General features: G+C 39.5%; 1 protein-coding gene across 10 annotated transcripts in view; it reads left to right on the top strand.

The window, feature by feature from the left end:
- The window catches only part of TUB (TUB bipartite transcription factor), a 133441-nt gene that overhangs the window by 79420 nt on the left and 33247 nt on the right, over positions 1 to 20774 (top strand). For all 10 annotated transcript variants that reach the window (XM_084521638.1, XM_084521642.1, XM_084521641.1 and 7 more), the window contains exons 2-3: positions 17129 to 17180; positions 18688 to 18850. In XM_084521638.1, coding sequence (XP_084377764.1) covers positions 17129 to 17180; positions 18688 to 18850 — 215 coding nt within the window. The remainder of the gene's footprint in view (positions 1 to 17128; positions 17181 to 18687; positions 18851 to 20774) is intronic.

Below are 20774 nucleotides of genomic sequence, written 5' to 3'. Positions count from 1 at the left end.
TGTGAAGGCCCTTGATAAAAGATGGGACCAGTTTCCTTTGCTGACATCAGCTTGTTTTATCTAACACTTTGACTTAGATTTATATATATGCAGTAACTGTGGATGTATTGTGGGTCATCTATGAATAATTTTTGTTTATTTCTACATCGTCTAGCTTTGTGACATGTATGAAGGCTCAAATGCTTGTTTTACTTTGTAGCTAATTTACTCCACGTATACCTATTTATTCTTTTACATTAATAAGAAAATAAAATATATTTTTACCTTCCCTTTCAGAGGTTATAGCAGAGATGGCTTTCATATTTTCAGATTGCAAATAAACTGGGAGATTTCCAATTTATCTGTTACTTACCCTTAAAAGGAACAAGTGACCCAATTTAAAAGGCTTCCTTTGGGGAAATGCAGTATGGCCCTGTGCAGGAGAACAGTGGCTGCTTCTGCCAGTGCAAGAACTGTGCAGATCTTGGACGCTGTCTCTGTGCAGCCAGACTGCTGCCTTTATATCCAGAGGTAGGAATGCCATATATCGCACACCAGCCTCGGCCTTGCATGTAATTACACCTGGTTACTTGCTGGAAGGAGTCACAGAGGTGCTGTGAGAGTCTTTCAGTTGACTTTGAAGGAAACTGCGTTGGTTCCCAGACCTTTTCCTGAGCTCGTAACGAGCAGCAGCCTGCAAGGCACTGATGTCAGTGTGTTCATGGCCGATGTACTGATCTGTCTCTCTGACAACTTGAGTGGCCGAGTCGTTCTCTGATTAAGTGGAGTTTTAACTTGAGTTCTCAGGTGTTTACTCAAATTTAGCCTTGAACTGCAAATTTCAGTGGAAATCTCATGATTCCTGTTGAGATGCATGTTAACACAACTCGGTGAATATTGTAATTCATAATTAATATAACTCCTTTGACATAGGTAATGAAACCACAGCATGAAGTTTTTAATGGTAATTTTAATTGTAATCATAGTTCTAACTACCTGCAGGTGAGAAATTACAAGATGAGGAAATGCCTTGATTAACTTCAAATGATGACTAAGTTGGAAATTGTATCTGCAAGTGAAATACAGGGTTTGATCCATGTTTAGCAGAAGGATCAAAACATCTCTCTTTCAAATTGGATATCGGTTTGAAAGCAAAATGAATAAAGCTAAAGGCGAGGTATTTCCATGAATGCATACCTGTGCTACAGCACCAAGTGTAAGGAAAATTAATCTTTTTTTTTTTTTTTTTTTTTCAGAGTAGTTTGTTGCTAACTGATTCTAATACGGCAGCATTTTCACTTGACTGCAGTAATAAAAAAAATACTGCAAGGTGTCGCAATTCTCACTTCTGCAAACTTGAGGAAAATATTGGATGTCTTGTAGAAATTAACAGGTAACTTGTCTGGATGATGACTCGGACTAATTGCCTAGGTCAGGCTGAGCGGCAGCTGACAAACTGAGACACTTACTGTACCTTGGAATGCATCCTACCAATTTTGGCAGATGTAAATGCCAAGACTCAAGCCAGGAGTATGAATCTCCTTTAAACAAGCTTTTCCAGACCTAGGTGAAGTCTTATATGTCTACCTAAAATTTTAGGGCAGGCATACAGGGAAATAATCCATCTTTTGGGACACTGCATCTGTAGAGCAATGGTAAGTGACATTGAAGACGTCTGTGCACACCAGTGAATCAGGCTCTGGTAACTGATTCTTCAAAGGTCCTGAACTGTAAATCACTTCACTGGCTGTTGCTGCAGATTTAAGAAGTGAAGTACAAGGTCTTAGAGAAAGTTTTGTGCTGGCCCTAGAATAACTCCAGCTTTGTTTTATGGGCTGCCCTTAAGGCAGAGCTCAGGTGCCTCTGCATTTGGTGCATCATTAGATCTCCGCGACGATATAGATGTGAATAACCCTATTGCTTTGCTTGGTGGAGAATTGGTTAAATTCTTCCCTTCCGCCTATCTCTGTGGTATGTCCATGCTGCATACTGCACTGCAGTAGGGAGGCACTTGGACGGGCTGCATGTGAACTAACGCAGACCTTGAAAGCTGCACAACATCAAAAGGCAGAAGTGATTTACTCCTTTGAGGAGCAATGCAGTTCCACCCGTCAGGAGCTATGGAGTACAGTAGTTAAACTGTTCCCAGTATGTCTTAGGTTGTTTTCAGCTAGCTCAGTGTCTATCAGAGCACAGATCACAACATCGGTGTAACTTTTAATTTAAAATTCATTAGTTGGTTTAAACTGGGAATGTTAATTTTTTGGCTCTTAAGAACCCTATCATGATCTACCTAATCTAGGCTCTGGCTTTTCAGAATACGAGGTTAATTCTTTTTGGATATGCCAGGTATATTAATTATGGAACGATACATTAATACCCAGAGAAACTAAGCCATCGTATCAGTGCAAAAAAGATCGAATATCAACACATTGCTAGATGCTTGAGGCATCCCCCAAGATGGATGCTAGCTACTAAACACAATATAGAATAGTATTCTGGCACTATTGAAGCATCTCAAAAAATTGGTAATTACTTAGTTCAGCTTGAATATCACTCACAGATTTTAAAGATCAACCAAAAACAACACAGGGGAAGTTAAACTGAAATGAAAGGTTCTTCCTTTCTCTCTTCCTTCCATTTTTTCTTCCTGTTTTGATTCTGATGCACTTTCTGTTACTTATTCATGTGATGCTCTATTTATGAGGCTTTGCAAGATAGAGGTTGTACTGAGTGGTACTGGAAGGGAAAAAGAATTTTCCCATTCTGTGCACCCCGCATCAGAATGATTTCTAGGGTGATTCTGTTGAAAATGTGATGTCTATGTTTGCATAGGCTGGAAGGTGGGATGTGCAAGTTCAAGTCTCTGCCTGGTGTTTTGCCTTCATTAGGAAGGATTTCTAATAGCCTGCATGAGTGCCTGGACTTTGAGGTTATTTGGTGGTGGGGAGGTGGGCTGGTCCTTTCCTTTTTCTGTCTCAGAAATTTTACCCAGAAACTCTGGAGGTCATTGAGTTTGCAAGATTTAGGTTTGATAAATTGGCATTCATTTTGCAAAGACTTCTGGCCAAAAACCCGGTGAACTCTAGACTCGATATGAAAGATTTTACGTCTTAAAGATTAATTTTGCTTAAATTGTAGTTTCTGAAAGCCAACATTTCATTGAAGTGATACCGACTAATGTAAACCATTAAAAAAAAAAAAAAAAAAGGAAAAGAAAGGAATTAAAGGAATTAGTAAGGCAACTAGGAGCTCATTGGAAATGACCACTCCATTGCTGCACTTTTGGTTTACCATCTGTTTTCTGCATCCCACTAAACTAGAACCAGCTTGAAATAGAAGATTTAAGAATACGTGCAGAATAGGTGTGTTTTAGCATCAGGCTGCTGTAGGCCTGCAAAGGATAGAGAATAGTACTACGTAGTAAGACTCAAAGAGTTTATGGCTGGATTTTTAAGACTTCTGAGGTGACTCTGATTCTCTGCTCCTGTTATTAATCGCGAGCCTCTTCGGAAATCTGAAGATTCTGTGGAAAATCCAGTGTGGTGGAGAGAGAAGGTAGGAGAATAACTATTGTGGTGCCCAGTCAAAAAGATGAGCAGCACATAACACGTCGCAGTTTGTATGCCGTGTGCTTCAAGAACAACTCATTCTCATCTGGAAAAGCTTATTCTGAAGAAAAACTTAAGATGTCTTACAGGCATAGAAGTTTTCCCTGCATTGCACTATGATTTGTAAATACACCCAATGAACGGTGCTAGTAGTCCTCAAAGTAATTCTCTGTGTTTTGAAATGAAAACTCAGCCCGGAGGATTTTAGTTTACATCCAACTCTGCAATATGGCATTTGCTATGGACAGGCGCTTGGACTAACGATGCTAAACATGACTGCGTATTGCAATAAGCAGCAATTAGAAAGATGGGGTTGTGTATGATTTTGTTCTTTGTTTTGTATTCAATAACTTCTATCTAATTTTTCATCAAAACGGCTATGATTTTGTTTCCTTATTTTTTATTTTCCATCCATTAGAATAGATCTATAACTAACAGCGACTGATTTCCTGTTAATCATTTCCTAAGTTATTTGCTTTGTGAAATGAACGGCCTGTGTTTTCTTTTTGCATCACAAAATGCCTACCTGCGTATGCTAACGATACTCCATACTTAAGGAAATTATTCAGCTTCTTTCTGTGGCTCTCTCCCTTTTGTGTGTGTCCTCTGTATCTGGAAAGTGGATCTGTAGTGTTTGTCTGGTGAGCTGTCAAATTGCTGGTATTGGTTTTGGGGAGGGCCACCTATGTGCCACTGAGATAGTGCCTGGAGATAACATGGGTTGGATTAAATTTATCAGTAAGTCGGTAGCAGTATTTCCTTATAATCTTCCATCTCTTTTAAAATTATCTTTGAATGGTGATAAAGCAGATAAATATTTGATGAGGATTTCAGGTCTGTGCTCCCATTCGGGAACTGTCACCATAATCACTTCTAAAATAGATTTCAGATTCAAGCCGAGGTCCTGCTGTCAGCATGTGGACACAGGGGAGAGCAGACAAGTTCCCAGGGGAGCAGCATGGCTTGCAAACACGCGTTGCTTCAGCCACACGGTCAAGCAGACACTGATTGCCCCTGTGGTCGCTGTTGTGGGGCTTGCAAGCCAGAGAAACACGCGCCATGCTCCCAGTTTGCTGACTCCCAGTTTGCTGGGATATTTATATCCCAATAAATACAAACTCAGGTTGTGAGTGAAGAACGTGTGAAGAGCCATCACGTGCTACATTGATTAGACTTTTTGTGCAGTCGGTAATTAGTGTCCCATAAAGAAACCAGAAGGTATGCCATCGTATGTTTTTATTTGAGAGGAGTCGAAAAACATCTGCTGATGTGCGAATGTTGATTAGACCCAAAGGGGAATCTTATTTCCCTTTTGTCATTCTTTTTTTTTTTTTTTTTTTTTTCCCCAGTGATCCAATATCTAAAATGATACTTTCAGCCTTACTCAAATGCATTTAGAAATAGCTTCCCACAGTGCCAGAAGTGGCTTAATGACACCTGAAATGGTTAAAAGAGCTCTCCAGCTTCGTCAGTTATGGCTTTTTCTGTCTCAGAGTACGTGCTTGCCTGTTATTTCTACCATTGCCTCCTTTCTGAGGCACGCACCAGGTGACTTTTGGTGTGGCCGTGACTTGTGAGTTCAGTGTTACCCCATGACCTGGCTGCACTGTGAGGGGGTGCCGTGGTCTGTGTATGCCTGTACCAAGTGGTCCGAGGATCAGCATAGCTCCTGCAGCCAGGACTCCTCCAGCTGGTGCTCATAACATCTTTGCAGATTCTCATTACTCCCCTAACACTGTTGAGTTGAGGCTATTTAAGGTCTTTGCCTCCGCATAGCCACCACCTTTTCCATGAGACCGGTTCAACTTGGTGTTTTTGAGGAATTTCCCCCTCTCCAATTTGAGTTGAAATTAATCAACCAGACAAAAAATAAAAATTTATGAACACCTAAGTCTTGCTTCCTTAAGAAACCAAACAAAATCTCAATATCCAGGTAGTGAATTGCCAGGGAAGGAATTTGAAGTTCGAGTGCTTTGGTCAAATTTTATTACAGAACCGCTGTGGAAAGGAGAAATCTTCCAGAAACTCCCAGAGATGCACTTGTTGGCTGCTTTCTGCCTACCATCCTTCTGCGAAATGCAGCACTGAGATCCGTGCTTCCCAGGAGAAAACCTAACCCTCCGATAACTAAATGTTTTGAATGTATTTTTACTTGCATGGTGTGATTTGCTTCCTGTTCTAGGAAATCAGCAATGAGTCTGATAATCACACGTTTCTATCCAGATTTTGCCCACATTTTAATTGAAAATGTTTCCTATGAGGGAGTCAGCAGGCTGAGCTGTGTGCGCTGACAAGCCTGGCTGTGGTGCTTCAGTCCCCAGTGGAGATTGCTTTTGCCATAATTGTTGCTAACAGGCATTAGAGCAGCTGAAGTGGAATAATTAAAAAGACAACTTCAGCCACGTATTAAAAATATATACATATGAAAAGGGCAGTGAAAGGCCCTTGCCCGTAATGCTTTGCATTTGATGTCACAGCATCTGAATATCTTTGATCAATAAAAGCCCTTTACATCTTATTCCTCCACCCTTTGCTTGCAACAGGTTAAACACAAGCTTGCTGGCAAGTAGCTTTGTACGTTTTATTGTGCTTTTTCTATCCACAAGAAGTGTTGAGAGTCTTTTCTGTTCCGTTTGTCAACACAATCTTTCGGTAGCAGTTAATCTGATCTACTTTGGCTGTGATCTGGTTAGTTACACAAAACCAAAGACGGTTTATCTTTAGGCTTTTTTTAAAAAAAAAACAACACAGTAGCAAATTAAATTCTGCTCCTTTCCTTTGTTGGAAAATGGAAAGCACAAAATCGAGGACCTGTAGTATCTTGAATTACCTCAGGGCCTGTTTCTGTCATGCTTAAAAAAACCTGCTACAACGAGCATGGCTGGTGTGAGTGATCTCCCTCTAAAGCCACCTAGTTGCTAAGATTAGAAGTAGAGATGGTTTTTATTAAGGCTTGTTTTTAATTAAAATATTTGGGCTGGGAAACTGTTTGAACGTTTTCTGAATACGTGGAAAGTGACATTTACAAAAATCTTGATTCTTGGTATTCTTTCTATCTTGAAGCTATTATTGGCAAGAAGTAAACACGTTGGAAATAGTACTTCTCACGATATAATGGAGTAGGGAAGATTTGTGTAAGGTCTGTTTCCTGAATCCACAGGTTGAAATACAATGTAGGACTATTACTCATCCTTCATTTAAAAAAAAAAAAAAAAAAAAAAAAGAAATAAGAAACAAGAAAACCCCAAATGGTGACACCCAATATTCTGTATGCCTAATTTAAGTTTTCAAAAGGAGAGGTTTTTTGTTCTATATAGTAAGTAAAGCTTCAGTAGATTTCCCCATGTTATTTCTACCCTTAAATTTGTATCTGTCTTTTTGTGGTTTCATAATATGCCCAGAATGTACCGAAAAGAGAAGAAGAAGATAAGGGAAACAAGTTTTGTCTAATTGATAAATGAACTGCAATGTTTTCAGTATCTGTATTTAGCACGAAAGCACCCATTAAAACTGCAGATTTTGCTTTCCATTTGTTTCTAGGAACTGACAAATGTACAATTTGCAATGCTATCCAATTATAATCTGATTCTGGAGGACTGTAATTTCTACTAATATCTAGAAATACATCGTTTAAGTGTGAGTTTTCAATCCGCTGTGTGCCGGGATTAGTGGCACAACCTTAATGAGAATTATGCTTCTTAATTCCTTGGATATCGTGGCGGTATTATATCCTATATTTTGACAGGCCACATTTTACTGAAAATTTGTAGTACTCTATGACTGGCAAAATATGCACGTAGTTTATGTGATAGCTCTCCTTTGTTTTATAAAACCTGGTGCTCTATTGGCTTAGCAGTTGTCACACAACGAAAGAAAAATAATGCTCAGCTCTGGTAAGAACAGTGTAGAAATGGTAGATTGGGTAAGTGCTGAAATCCCATTTGTTCTGAAGCCTTTGGATATTTTTGTTACAATTTATGGATGACAGCTGCTTGCCAATTTAAAACAAACAACCCTAAAGTTGGCACACCCTTGTTAATCTAATGATTTTGTGCATGCCTTATTTTAAAGAAATGCCTACTCTTTTTGCATCTAAATATATGTGCAAATCTTGGAAGATCTTGAAACAATCATAAAAAAAATCTTGCTGATCTAGTTTGGTTTGTTTCAATTTTTCTCCCTTTTTCATGACTGATGAAAGTGGTGAATATTTGACAACTTGTGAGTATTTGATATGCAGTTTACAAAACAAAGATAAAAATGAACGATTTATTACCATCTTTTTTTTGTGTGTGTTCACAATTTCACATGCTATAAGCATTTATTTTGCAAATACTTATCCATTTGAGCAGTCCGCTGTCTCCAGTGGCAATATTTATGTCCAGCAGTAAGAAGTTTTATTAGTCTGTAGAGGATCAGAACCCTGAAACTTATTTAAGTGGTGTGAATGCATCAGACAATTTTCAGTTGTTTTCAAATATAATGAAAATAATGATCTGGAGCCTGAAATGTCTTGCTTGGGGGACTGATGGAGTGCCTCATACAGTACCACTCAGGCTATTTATGTAAAGATGTTTTCAGACCTAGAGCAGTAATTTGGAAAGGTTATTTGCAGTTAGAAATATAAATGAGTTGAGTCATGATAACTCCTAATTTTCCATTAAATTGACAGCTGTGTCCATGATAAGCTGTGTATTGCTGAATTCTTAACCACAGATCCATCAAGCTTTACAGCTCTTAAATCATGTGATACATATTGCACAGATAATTTAGTGCAAAATGTTATTGTTAAGCATTTTCAACATATTCTGGGAATTTTACAGTTAAAATAGGGTAATTCTGGAGTGAGAGAGGAATGAAAAGGTTATTTGAAAAAGCATACCATGTTAACCACAGAGAAATTCTTTCGGAGGAGAGGTTTGCAGCTGCAAATCCAGAGGAGTCCTCCACGAAGTGGAGCCAGGACTGTTCTGATTCGCAACGAAGATGAATTAAGATGGAAATAACAATAAAGAAATACTCTCATGGCAAATGTTTCATGTGTTTTAAATTTGTCTAATTTATTGGAAATATTTAAAGCTGGTATGCCAGACTAGGTACGTGAATTCAAATTAGTGCGTACAGGTAAAATTTCCAAAAATCAAAGATGATGGTTGAAGGGTATGTAATGCACATATCTTAGTTAGCAACAACAAGAAGGATGTTGCATAGCAATGTTACTTGATGTGACATTTCCCTGCCCTTGTACATGTAGTGAATGCATTTTGCTCTTATGAGGGCTATAACATAGAAATACGTGCCAGCATAGGTGGAATTAAAGTATGGTCCCAGTAACACAGGGTAATACAGTAACAGCATAAGTTAGCTTTTTTTTTCCCCTAAAATGTGCTAAAAAGCAGGATTTCTTACTTTTTCTGATGTGTCCTATGACATAAGATTCTATATAGCATCGTAACTTCATACACTTTTCTACTTCTACTAAAGTTAATTACAGACAAAAAACTCAAACCCAAATGAAAAATCTATTTTCTTCAGTTCCAGGAAAAAAAATAAAAAATCCCTCGACTGGATGATAAAGATAGTATGTGTGTGGGAAAAAGTGACAAAATATTTTGCTTCAGGGTTAGTATTTTATCATAAGGTGACATGTATTCCCTTAAAAAGTTTATTCTACAGAAACTGTAAAAGCACCTGTAACAAGGAAAAAGGAGCTTGGCTTTTTCACTTGACTTACTCGTACTATCAGTCATAATTCTTGCCATGTTTTTCTTCAGTTTTGATGGTTGAGCAGCTAAGGGAGACTAGCCAGTCTCTTCGCCTTCACGTTTTCAAGAAACTGCTCACTTAGTTTGATTATTCCTTTAAGAATCCAATAAATACATCCCTATCTTTTCCTGCCGTACATGCAGAGGTGGGCGGTGGGATCTGGTAGTGAGGCGCCGCGTTAATGAATTGCCTCCGACAGCTTTCAGCAGCAGGGTAGTGGACCTACGTATTTGTGCCTGTGTTTACTCGCCTATTGCAGGTAAAATCCCGCAGCACACAGCTGGGATCAGTGTCTTCTCCGTTAAACATTTAACGAGAACACATTAAACACTAGTTTAATTACTTTAAAGGCCAGCATTGTTTTAGTGACTGTACCTGTAATGCTTCATCCTTGTCTCATGAAGCTGTTTCCAAGGGGAATTGGGATCTGCTAACCTTGTTTTATAGGTGTCTTGGACTGTTATACCAATTGGTGTAAAATAGGTCCAGCGTGGCTGGACAAAAACATGGTTAATGGAACAGCCAAAAGAGAGGGAGAAAAAGGAGCCAGCAGTCATCTAATGCAGGTTTTCTCTTGATCACAGTGGGTCACAGTTTCTTTAATTGCAATCACAGAGGTCTCTTTTGGGCAGCATCCTTCTGCAGTGCAGCACAACTGGCCTCGTGCTCCTCTGAGGTCCAGGCTGAGAGCTCTGGTTCTACCCTGTAGGTCTGAGTGCAGTCTCCTTATCCAGACAGTACTTGTTCCCTAGTCTCTGCTCATTTAATTTTCTGTTTGTTGTGGCAGGATGCTGTGCATATTTAAAGGGTTGATTTCCTTTTTTCCATGTATTTTACTGCTTTAACGATTAAGCTCGGTTGAATTTTGGGACTGAAATAGAGGTCAGCCTGACTGTGAGAGCTGGACGTGTCCTGTGGCAGGCAGCAATGTGTTTGCAATAAGGGCACTTCCTCAAAGTCCTGTCCTTTGTCATCTGGATCAGTCTACATTGCCAGCAGTATATCTCCAGATCAGTTGTTTTTCTTTTTTTTTTCCTCCCAGTTTGCTCCTATTCAGGCACTTCTCATTGATCTTCTTTAAATATAATCTTAGTGTAGCTCCCATCATGCCCAAAGGCTATCCTGTGTTTGTGCTCCATCATTCATGTTTATTAAATTCGCCTCTCCCTTATGGGACATAGATTTTCTTTCTAGCATTGCATTCAGGGTTTGTGCATGTTCAGGGAGGGGAGGAAATAGCCCAGCCATCTACTCTTCCCTCAGGTGTTGTTTTCATTACCTGCAATTTACTGCTGTGTGCTATCTTACTCACCGCTTTGTAATTGCCCGGAATGAATCTGTACAAATATTAGTTCAACTGATCTTTCCAGGCCAATAGTGGCAACCCTGTAGTTCAGGTTATTTAAAACACGCCGTGTGCTTTAGGGAATAGTTTTGCTTTTCCTCTCGTTAGATCTTTTCCTGGTTTCTTAGCATCCTCACCAAAAGCTGTCAGCCTAGACGTTTCAGATCCTAAACCGCAGCTTCTTTTTCCCAGTGACTACGCTTTTGTCCTTGGAAGGTGAGTTGCAGTTTTCTGACTGAGCTCAAAGCCCGATCTCATTAATACAAAGTTGTACCTACAGCATCCGTAGAGCTCCTGGTGTTCCCGGCGGCCCTCAGATTCTGCGGGACCGCTTTGCCCTTGGCTGGTGCTCGGTTCTGTATGTCCTGTAGTGCAGTACACCTTTCTTCCAATATACGTTTACCTGCCTCTGATGTTCTTTTTATTTTGCTGTTTTCTGAATGAAATGTTTAGAGGGCAGTCTCTACAATTTCTGTTGATGTCACGTGCCTCTGAAATCATAACAGAGGTCGGTTTTAATGAACTGTGCAAATTAAAACATAACAAAAATGTAAATTACGTGGTTATGCTGAGGATTTGGCTGAAATTCAGTTTTGCAATTGCCTATGTGGACTTAAAGTAGCTCTGAGTGTATGTTCCTGTTGTTACGTTTCCTTTCAGTAAATCCATTTATGTAATTTGCTGTGTTGCTGAGATGGGCCACTGATGTTTTATTTCTGTGTGACATCTGAAAAAGCACTTCACAGAATCTTTCACACTGTAAGGGACCTCTGTAGGTCTCCTGTCTAACGTTTTGCTCAAAGCAGGGGCTGCTGTGGGGTCAGACCAGGTTGCTTAGGACTTGACTTAGTTAGGTCTTGCAAAGTGCCAAGGTAGGTTATGATTAGGTCTCTCCCCAAAGCTGACTCTTCCAAGGCTGAACAAGAGCAGCTCCCTTTACTTCTCACAGGGTAAGTACTCCAGCCCCTGGCCTCCTTGGCTGCTCTCTTGGGAGAGCAGATCTTAGTTAATGCAGGAATTTGCAGTGTTGTGATTTTACAGAGAAAATTCTGGTAGGGAATTCACTGAATGTCAGTGGTTTGAGGAACCCAAGCGTGTGCCACTCCGTCTGGAGCAGGACTGCAGCCTGCATGTTCCCCAGCCTTCAGTGCTGCTGGAAAACTGGCTCCTAAAGGCTTCACAGTAACGTTATTCAGAGCGGTTGGGTTTTATGGAACTGCAGAGATTTTATCGAGGTATGGAGATTACAGAGAAGTGTAATTGGTTGAACATGACAGATGGTATCCTATGAGCCAAGGGCTGTCTCTTTGCGTGCTTTCATTTCACGTCTTTGGAGACTTGAATGCTCAAATGGCACATTACACCCATTCATATCCTTTTGAGTCAGCTTTATTCTCAAAGATCCCATAACCTACTTCTCTTGACGCAGCAACATACCGGGTTTCTTCACAGTAAGAGTGCATGGAAAAGGTCTGGGTGATCTTGATGGTTAGTGTGCTATGGTGTTTTTGTTTGTTTTTTTTTTCTATTTGTTTTGATCACCCATAGTTTTTGAATTCCAGCTGAACATAACTAATTTTCTATTGCTTCTGGTTTAGTGTTGTAAATGGGAGTAATAATTTCTTACCCAAACCCTCATCTTTTTAAAATGTAAGCTCTTCGGTTTAGGAATTTTCCCTGATCATGCGTGTTCGTTTTGCTTGCACAAAGGATTTCCCATGGAGTTTTGGGGTGCTGTAGTTAGTAATATATTGCCATGAAATAGCAGAAAAAGAAAATGTAAGAGTGATGCTTTTAAACAGTATAGGGAAGTTTAGTGGTAGTATGTGTGTTTGTCAATACAGGAACTTTTCTCATTGCAATTAGTGCTGGACTGCAGAGTCGTGATATGGTTTCGGACCTTTGGCCTGGTAAAAAGTTATTGTCGTGGAAAATGTTCCTTCATGAAACAGTGTCAGGAAGGAAGAAAAACATTGCCTCCCTTGTGAGGCAGAAACAATAGGGCTGCTTTACGATGTCAGGCTTATTCTTAAAAAATAATATATGAATAAATTAGTGACTACATGTGTTTGGCAAGTTTTAATCAAAAACATTTCTCATTAGTTCTTTTTCCTGGCCTTGGCTTACTGAAATGTGAGCAGTTTGCACGTTCAAGGAGAAAAGTTGAAGTACTCACTGTGAAATTTTATATTTGAGCTAAGGCTTTTCCAATTTTATTTAAATCAACATCAGCTCATGTGAAATTACATGAAAACATAGCAAGTAAGTTGAGGGTCTTCACATAATCATTTTTAGCCTTCATCCTTAAAACCGATTGTTTTCAAGTTTCTTTCTAATGTTTTTAAAGGAATATCATTTATGAAGAGGTTGGTATACTAAAAAGTGTTCTTATATTTTTTCTTCTTTATGACATGCAGCAGTTTAGAAAGCCTGTTTGTCTTAAAAAAATGGTATAAAAAGTAATACTTTGACAAAAAGGCAATTTATCATGTAATGTGGTTCCCTTTAGAAAATAGGATGGGGGACATTTGATTCAAATGCCGTGTTAAAATTTGAAAATAATGCTCTCTATATTTTAATGTGCTCAAGTCCTGTGGGTCTTGGACCTGGCTGCCAGTATGTATCTCTACAATATATAGCTGTAGGCTTAACTTCTTCTGAAGCCCAACATCCAGTAAGCCATAAAGGGTAAGTTGCTCGATTTGAGTATAGATGGATGAATTTTGTTTGCATCACTATCTACAAGGAAATACATACTCGCTCAGATTTGTTAACTGAATTTGGACTAGACTGTATTACTGCAGACCTGAAATACTTTAAACAATGTAATCCTCACTGTTAAATTGCTTTTCCTTTTTAAATGGGGTCAAAGTAATGGCGAAGATGATAGGATACTTGATCAAATAGAAGGAAAAATGAGTTTTCTGGATCTGCAGGATGCTTCAGGATGCTCAGCGGATTGTTAACATGCGTGAGTTCTCTTCAGCAACGTAATTTCCATGAGTTATAAAGTTTATTTCTCTGTTAAGACTGACTGAGTTTCATGCTGCTGCTGGGATTTTCTAGCATCCCACCAAACATGTAGGCAGAACTGTTGTAACTGCTTCCATCTCGATGACATTATTTCCTGTAGTGATCCCGCTGTGTTGCAGCTGTAGTTTTCGCACTGCACTGGCCTTTGGTCTGTGGCCATCGCATTATTTTGACCATGGAGCAATAAAACCACTGCTGCTTCCGAATCTGTGCAGGATGGTCTGGGTCCTCTCCATGCACACAACCTGGGGCGCAGAAAATGCTGTTGCCCTGCTCCCCTTCTTCCAGGAGGAAGAACAAAGGGTTTCTGTTCTTTTCAAAGACCAGAAGGGGCAAAGACTGCTGCTGCTCCTAGACTTTGGTGTTTTCCAAAGAAAGGAAAGGGTAAATTTGCTGTATTTCAGCTCCTGGAGCGTCTGCCGGAGTACGTGAACTGCCAGAGGCAGGGGCAGGATCATCTGCTGGATCTTTCTGCAAGGCTTTGCTGAGTGAGGAAGGGGCACTGCAGTGATGGCAACACTCCTGCACCTCGGAGTCTGCTGCAGTTGTTTTTAAAGCACCGAGAGGGCCTGACGGAATTGATCTAGAAATAAATAAAGTGGTTTGTTTGTTTGTTTTAAGCCTAGCAGCCCTTTATGGTAAATCTTGGAAGTTGCCCAGTCTCAGGAGAGTTCTTTCACTGAAAATCAGGGGATGTGAAATACTGGCTGTTAATCAGCAATTCCAAGGTTCATTAGTCCCGTGGAAAATAATAACAAAGAGCAGAGTCTCAAATGAGAGTGTTCTGCTATTATAAATGAAGAACATTTAAACTACACTGGATCCTTTTCTTCCTTGGGCCTGCATAAGTATTATTTAGGCATCACTGAAGGGCAAAACTTCAGGTTTTCAGTGATGCTGCCATTAAGTAACTTGGTAATTTGACTACTTTTAAGGTCCCGTCTATGCTGTGAAGGATGCAGGAGGGGGCTGCAGCTCTCTGGTGGCAGCACGGCATTCTAGCACAATTCCAGCCAGCTGAAGGGAGGGAACTGATGAAATCACTGTGCTCCAACAAATGTTGGGATCTGTGAAGAAAGCTGGAATTCAGTTCTAGTTGTTGAGCACTGCAGCTTAAATAACGTGAGGGTAAGGCTTGTAGTTACGTGTATATCCACAGAAAGATTGTGGAAAACAACCCAGAACTTTATAAAATATCGAGTCATGCAAGGAGAGACAGAAGTTGCAGAAGAACTTCCCAGCTGGTTCTGAAGGCATTGCTGCTCTTGGTGTCAGCTTCGATTGCACGTATTCAGAGGCTATAAAACTGTGCCTTGAAGTAAAAGGCTTATATGGAGAGGTGTTTTCGTGTTGTGGCATCCCGAGTTTTTGGATGGAGGCTCATTTCTTTGGCAGGCCTTCAGCATGTCTGATAGTTGCTTTGCATTCCCGGAATGCCGGATCAGTGCAGATCACCCCCTTCCTCTGCCTGCTGTTTGCTGTGGTGTTGCTCACGGGGCCACCTTTCCTGTGAAGGCTCAAGTTCCATACAGTGTGCTGTGCCAGGATGAGCTACAATGGGAAAGCAGAGGAAGCCTGAGACATGAGTGCTTAGACACCCGGTCTGTGATTGAAATTTAAAAATGATCGCCGATCTAGCGTGGTACTGAAACCATCACATTCACATAAAGATAATTACTGAACCGCTGCTTTAAGGGGATGTCTGAGAAGTTTATATATATCTCGTTTAATGTATCTGAGGGAGTCAGCACAGCCTGATTTATAAAGCAGAAGATGAGAAGAGATCACAGTTTTATCCTTAGCTCTGCAAATGACTGGTGGAGTGGAGCAGTATTGGCCCTTGACCTCTCTATTACAGCTGTCTATGCGTTGCTGCCTCCGCAGTTCTTAGGATCTGTACTATCATCATTACAAGTTTGGGGCTTCTTTCGAACATTATCTTAAATGAGGAGGATTTGTTCAGGCCATTAGGCCTGAAAGTTTATACTCGGCATCTCTTACTCAACTGTTAGTCCAAAGGTATCTCTTTGGGTAGTTTTACTTTCTTAATGAAGAATGCTTGCTATAAAGCAGAACGCTTTTGTGAGAATGTTGTAGGTTTTTGTTTGTTTTTTTATTCTAGTGCACTACTTCTAGAAGAGAAGAACCGCATAATTTCCTTCCCCAGGTGCTTGTACGGTGTAGTTTCATTTTTCAGAACACCAGCCTTTGCAAGATACAGCCGCTGTATAATCTTTAAAGGCTGATATTACCAATAATGCCTAATTAGTGGTCTTGATAAAGCTGGTATTGGAAGGGTGACTATTTGAATGCCCATATTAGCTCTGCTAACTCTTATAATGGTGATTGTCTCCTAAAGAGTATATATTAATGAGTGGCAAGTCACATTTTTTGGTATTTCCATTGCAATACAATTTGGTTGTATGTATGTCAGAATCCAGGTTTGTTTGTCCTGGGTTGCTTTTTTTTTCTTTTTAATTGTTAAGAATTATTATAAGAAAGAGGCTTTATTATATTATTATTATTATTATTATTATTTATTTTATTTGTAAGTGCTGTAAGAGGAAATTAAATCTACTTGTAAGGCTAGTTGTTGTTGTTCTATAGCACTATGTTCCTTGTAGGTGACATATTACTGTTTACAAGGTTTAATTCTCTATGTTCAAAGTTTAACCATAACGTTCTTACAATAGAAACCTTTGTTAGCCAGAAAAATAAAGTGTAGTCAGTAGTTTGATAAAATATCTCACACAAATAATTTTCTGATTGCAATGCCATTAGTTTTTAATATCTAATTAATGAAAACAATTGAATGCACCGGAACTAATCTGCCAACTAGTAACAATTAGCAGGAAGAAATAAGGCAGTGGCACAATACTGTTTGTCTCAGCAGTCTCTAAATGTTGAGTGCATGGCAATAAGTGCGACTTTTCAGATATTCGGGAATAAATTCTGATTTTCAGTGTGCAAAAATTAGACGGTTAATTTTCCTAAGGGAATTTTAAGTACTTCTGAGCAGTTCTCTAACACTCTTCACTCTTTATATGCTTTATATGCACATTTTTAATCAAACCCCATTGCGGTATACATTGATATTTTCATTAGAAGACAGTGGAGAAGAAAACAAAACTGTGGATTTTGCATTTCTATGTGATCTGGCTGATTATAAACTTTTTATTGAGGCTCATGTGAACCAGAGTTTTTCTTGTTTTTTCCTGGACTGCATTTAAGTTCTCTTGAACCAACTTTTGCAAGTTGGGACAGGCAAACTTCTGTTGAGCCCAGTGGAAGTTTTACATAAATAACTCTTGAGAGCGTTGGCTTCAGTGATTGCTGTTTGGTGTTTATTTTGAGTGATAAATTTGTTCTAATTACGTACTTGTTGTCTTTGCAGTGTTTTGGATGATGAGGGAAGCAGCCTGCGTCAGCAGAAGCTTGACAGGCAGGTAAGATTTTGGAGGGGACCTTCTCGCTTTAAGTCTAAAACTTGGAGTGCTGAAATCTGCAACACGCATATCTGGTAATCAATAGATACATCCTGCAAGAAAATTATATCCTCTGATTAGGGAATGCAAATGAGAAGTCTGTGGAGGTTACAGCTTATGGAGAAGTTTTGTGTAGAACTTCTACTGAGATTTTTCTTATGACCACAGTTTGAGTGATTATCATTCCCACTGTCTTGGACTTGTTTCAAGCTGACTTACAATGTGTTATCCATCTGATGGACCAGAAAGGACAAGAGGTTCTGGCAGACGTGTCAGCTAGCAGAGGTTTACCATAGAGTTTTTACATCTTTTCCTTTTTGTTCTATGGATTTAACCCTTGTGTAATTATTAAGCTAGTGGCATTATGTGCCATGTTGTCTCTTTTGCTACTGTTTTCCTACATGATGCATACATAAAGTGATTCGGAATCTCTTCCCTGAAATCTCTGGGAATTTTGCCATTAAATTTTAATGGGGTTTGGGGTTTCCATTTCACCTTTGATTATTTTGTGGTGCCTTTTCCATGAACCTTTGTCATGTTTATAGTCAAATCTTGTGAGTTTAATTGTATGTTGTTACATCCATTTTTTCTCCCATCATTTTATTAGCTTGCATGTCTACCAGAATCTTATTTTCAAATTCTTTGTACTTATGCCATAATCCTGCACCAGATTCTGACCTTTCTGGAGTCATGTTAGAGTGTTCCAGACAACTTATGGAGCTGAAAGACTCCAGTCTCCATTCTTGTTCTTTAGTTTTATTGCCTCTCCCTTCTAAAAGCAAAAAAAAAAATCACTGTGTAGGAGCAGGGAGATGGCAAGGAAATGGATACGTAAAATTAATAGCTCTGGTCTCAGGGGTTGTGGAAGAGGTCTCAAACAGACAGGTGCCCGTGGTGCCACTGGATGCTGAACAAAGCATCTGGGAGAAGAGACTTGTAGGCTGCTAGGATAATTCCTTGCTTCCCATCAGTATTGCTTTGGTTTTCCACAGGTGTAACTAGGAAATTCAAGTGTTTAATTAAAGTTTGTCTTGTATACTTGTTAGACTAGGCTCATGTCCAGCATTATCATTTGATTCTAGTTTGCAGATTGTGCTGTTGATTTACAGAAACTTAAACTGGCATCTGCACGCCTCATGCCCTTGCTTACCCTCGCATTGCTTCACAGCCAGTACTCTCACACTGTTGTTTTCCCAAGGGTTATTTCCAAGCAAGCTCTGACAGCTGGTGGACTGCTCAGAAAGATCTATTTTAATTATTTGCTGTTTCCAGCAGAAGGTGTTTTAGCAGTGGGTTGGTGTGTTGTTTTTTGGGAAAGATCTCCTATAACCCAATATAACCCAATATCCCACTTGCCAATTCCCACCACTTCAAAACTTAGAAGGTGTAAAGATATCCGTTGTTTTTAATCACAGCTTGCTGTTGTTCAGAGTCCAGTAACAGATGCTTTTCTTTATATTTCCCTCAGCGAGCACTGCTGGAACAGAAGCAGAAAAAAAAGCGCCAGGAGCCATTAATGGTTCAGTCCAACGTGGACAGTCGCACAAGAACACGCAGAACGAAACATTCAGAAGAACAAGCGCCATTGGTTGAGTCATATCTTAACAGCAACAGCAGCACCATATATCATGGTATATGAATATGACCTATTGCATGCATAGTTACTGCAAGTCGTAGTATAACGCTCTCTAAGTTAAGTTTATGCTATAAGGACAAAGGGGTATTTTAAGTAAATCAACAAAACAAATTTCCTCTCCTTGCTTTTCACTCATAATAGCTTATCAAAGGTACTGAAATGTTATCTAAGAAATAGTATTGTATGGTACAGAGGTACTGTCCTTTCAGTAGAGTGAAGTTTTAATTTTCACAGCTTGGAAAAACAGACATTATCATGCTATAAATGGTAACATATTTCTTATCTACATTAATTGAACTAGATGTTGCAACAGTTTGCACCATAGTGGACTTTCTGACTTAAGTGAGATTAACTGTTCTCTTAAGGTAAAACATGACCCTTCCTGTTACGTTATAGCACACCATTTACTGGAATACTTACTAATCTCTTCTCCTTAAATCAGTTGGTTCTACATTTTTATCTCAAACCCTTTCAATATTTCACAAGCTTTCAGAGAAGCAAAAAGATACGGTAACATTTCTCATATTCAACCTAGTTTGTTAATCTTTTGGGGATAGCTGTCCTTGCAATAAACTGTGCAGTTAGCAAAAGCCAATTTAGGAGAATTTAGTTACTTAATAAAGTGTTTTATCACCTTGTAAAACCCTTTGTTAGGAACATTGCTCTTGAAAATATTATAAGAACTCCAGAAGTATCCTTTTTTGGTGTGGCCTTCTCTGGGCATGTGCTTAGTGTCTTAGGATACAGTGTTTGCATGGTATGTAGTTAGGTTTTAACGACCATTTTTAACTACAGTATTCAGCTTCGGGGTTGGCACTTTTTTTTCCCCCCTTCAATGAAAACATTTGTATGTGGGAGTGTCAGATGCATGAGACATCTGGGCTGTTTCTAAAGAACTATTCTGCTCTTTTCCGTTCATTTGTTTCTGTTATGGGCATGCAGATTTTAAGTTAAGAATGACTCTTTGATGGGATTTAACGGCCTTCTGAATGAACTACATTGCTTGGATGAGCATGTTTGTTAAATCAATTCCTGTACTGCAAATGCTACAAAAAGAACACTTATTTCTACCTATCCTCCTCCTCCTCCTCCACTCTTTTTTCCTTGTATTGATTCTGCATAGCACAAAAGCACTTGTTGATTTCAACAAATAATTGGATGCCTGTATGGTGATATCTCTATGGTACTTTACTCAAAGTAGGTCAGAGATAACGTCTCAGCAATTCTGAGATGTTTGGTTTTCTGCGCTAGGAAATTCTCTTTCATACACTCCCGTAGCTTATTCTGATGCAGTTATCTGTGCTGCAGTGGTTCCCTGATGGGCAACTCTATACTGGAGTAAAAACTGATTTCATTCCAGAATAATTATCAGAGAGATGAGTAAAAACTCAAGGTCACTTTTCTTCTGGAATAGATCATTGGCCTGGGCAGCCATTTGTAAGTAGATATAGTGGGACAACATACTTGGCTAGTTAAGCTGATCACAAGTTTTTCTGTATGGAAGAGCTCTTAGCTGATTCTGATTCTCTGCAGGGAGTTGCATGGTGATTGCTGCTAGTCCTCTGGGTGCACGTGCATTTTGCTTCACCTAGCTTGAAGTACACATAAATCTAAGATGCAATAGGATGGAGGGATATTAGTTACAGGCAGCGACTGAGCTCAGCGGGGGCAGTGGGATAATACAGATGTGGCTTTTCTATACTTGTGTTGCTCAGGATTGAAGATGCTGGAACCAGTTTCATTCAGTAATAAACAGAGCAGTTACAGGGCTCTTTCAAGTTTCGTTTTAATTACTTCAATAAATAAGGAAATGGCTCTGCTGAAAGCCTGTCGTCACAGAGTGAGGAAGAGCACTGCCAGCATCACCATACTTTTTCCTAGATACTTTCGGAACAGAGAGGTGACAAGGTGGTGGGATG

The sequence above is a fragment of the Aythya ferina genome, assembly GCF_964211825.1.
Source record: "Aythya ferina genome assembly, chromosome: 5".
In the NCBI taxonomy this organism is placed as follows: Eukaryota; Metazoa; Chordata; class Aves; order Anseriformes; family Anatidae; genus Aythya; species Aythya ferina.
Note: the sequence above shows the minus strand (reverse complement) of the source record. Positions and strands in the feature narration are given on the sequence as shown.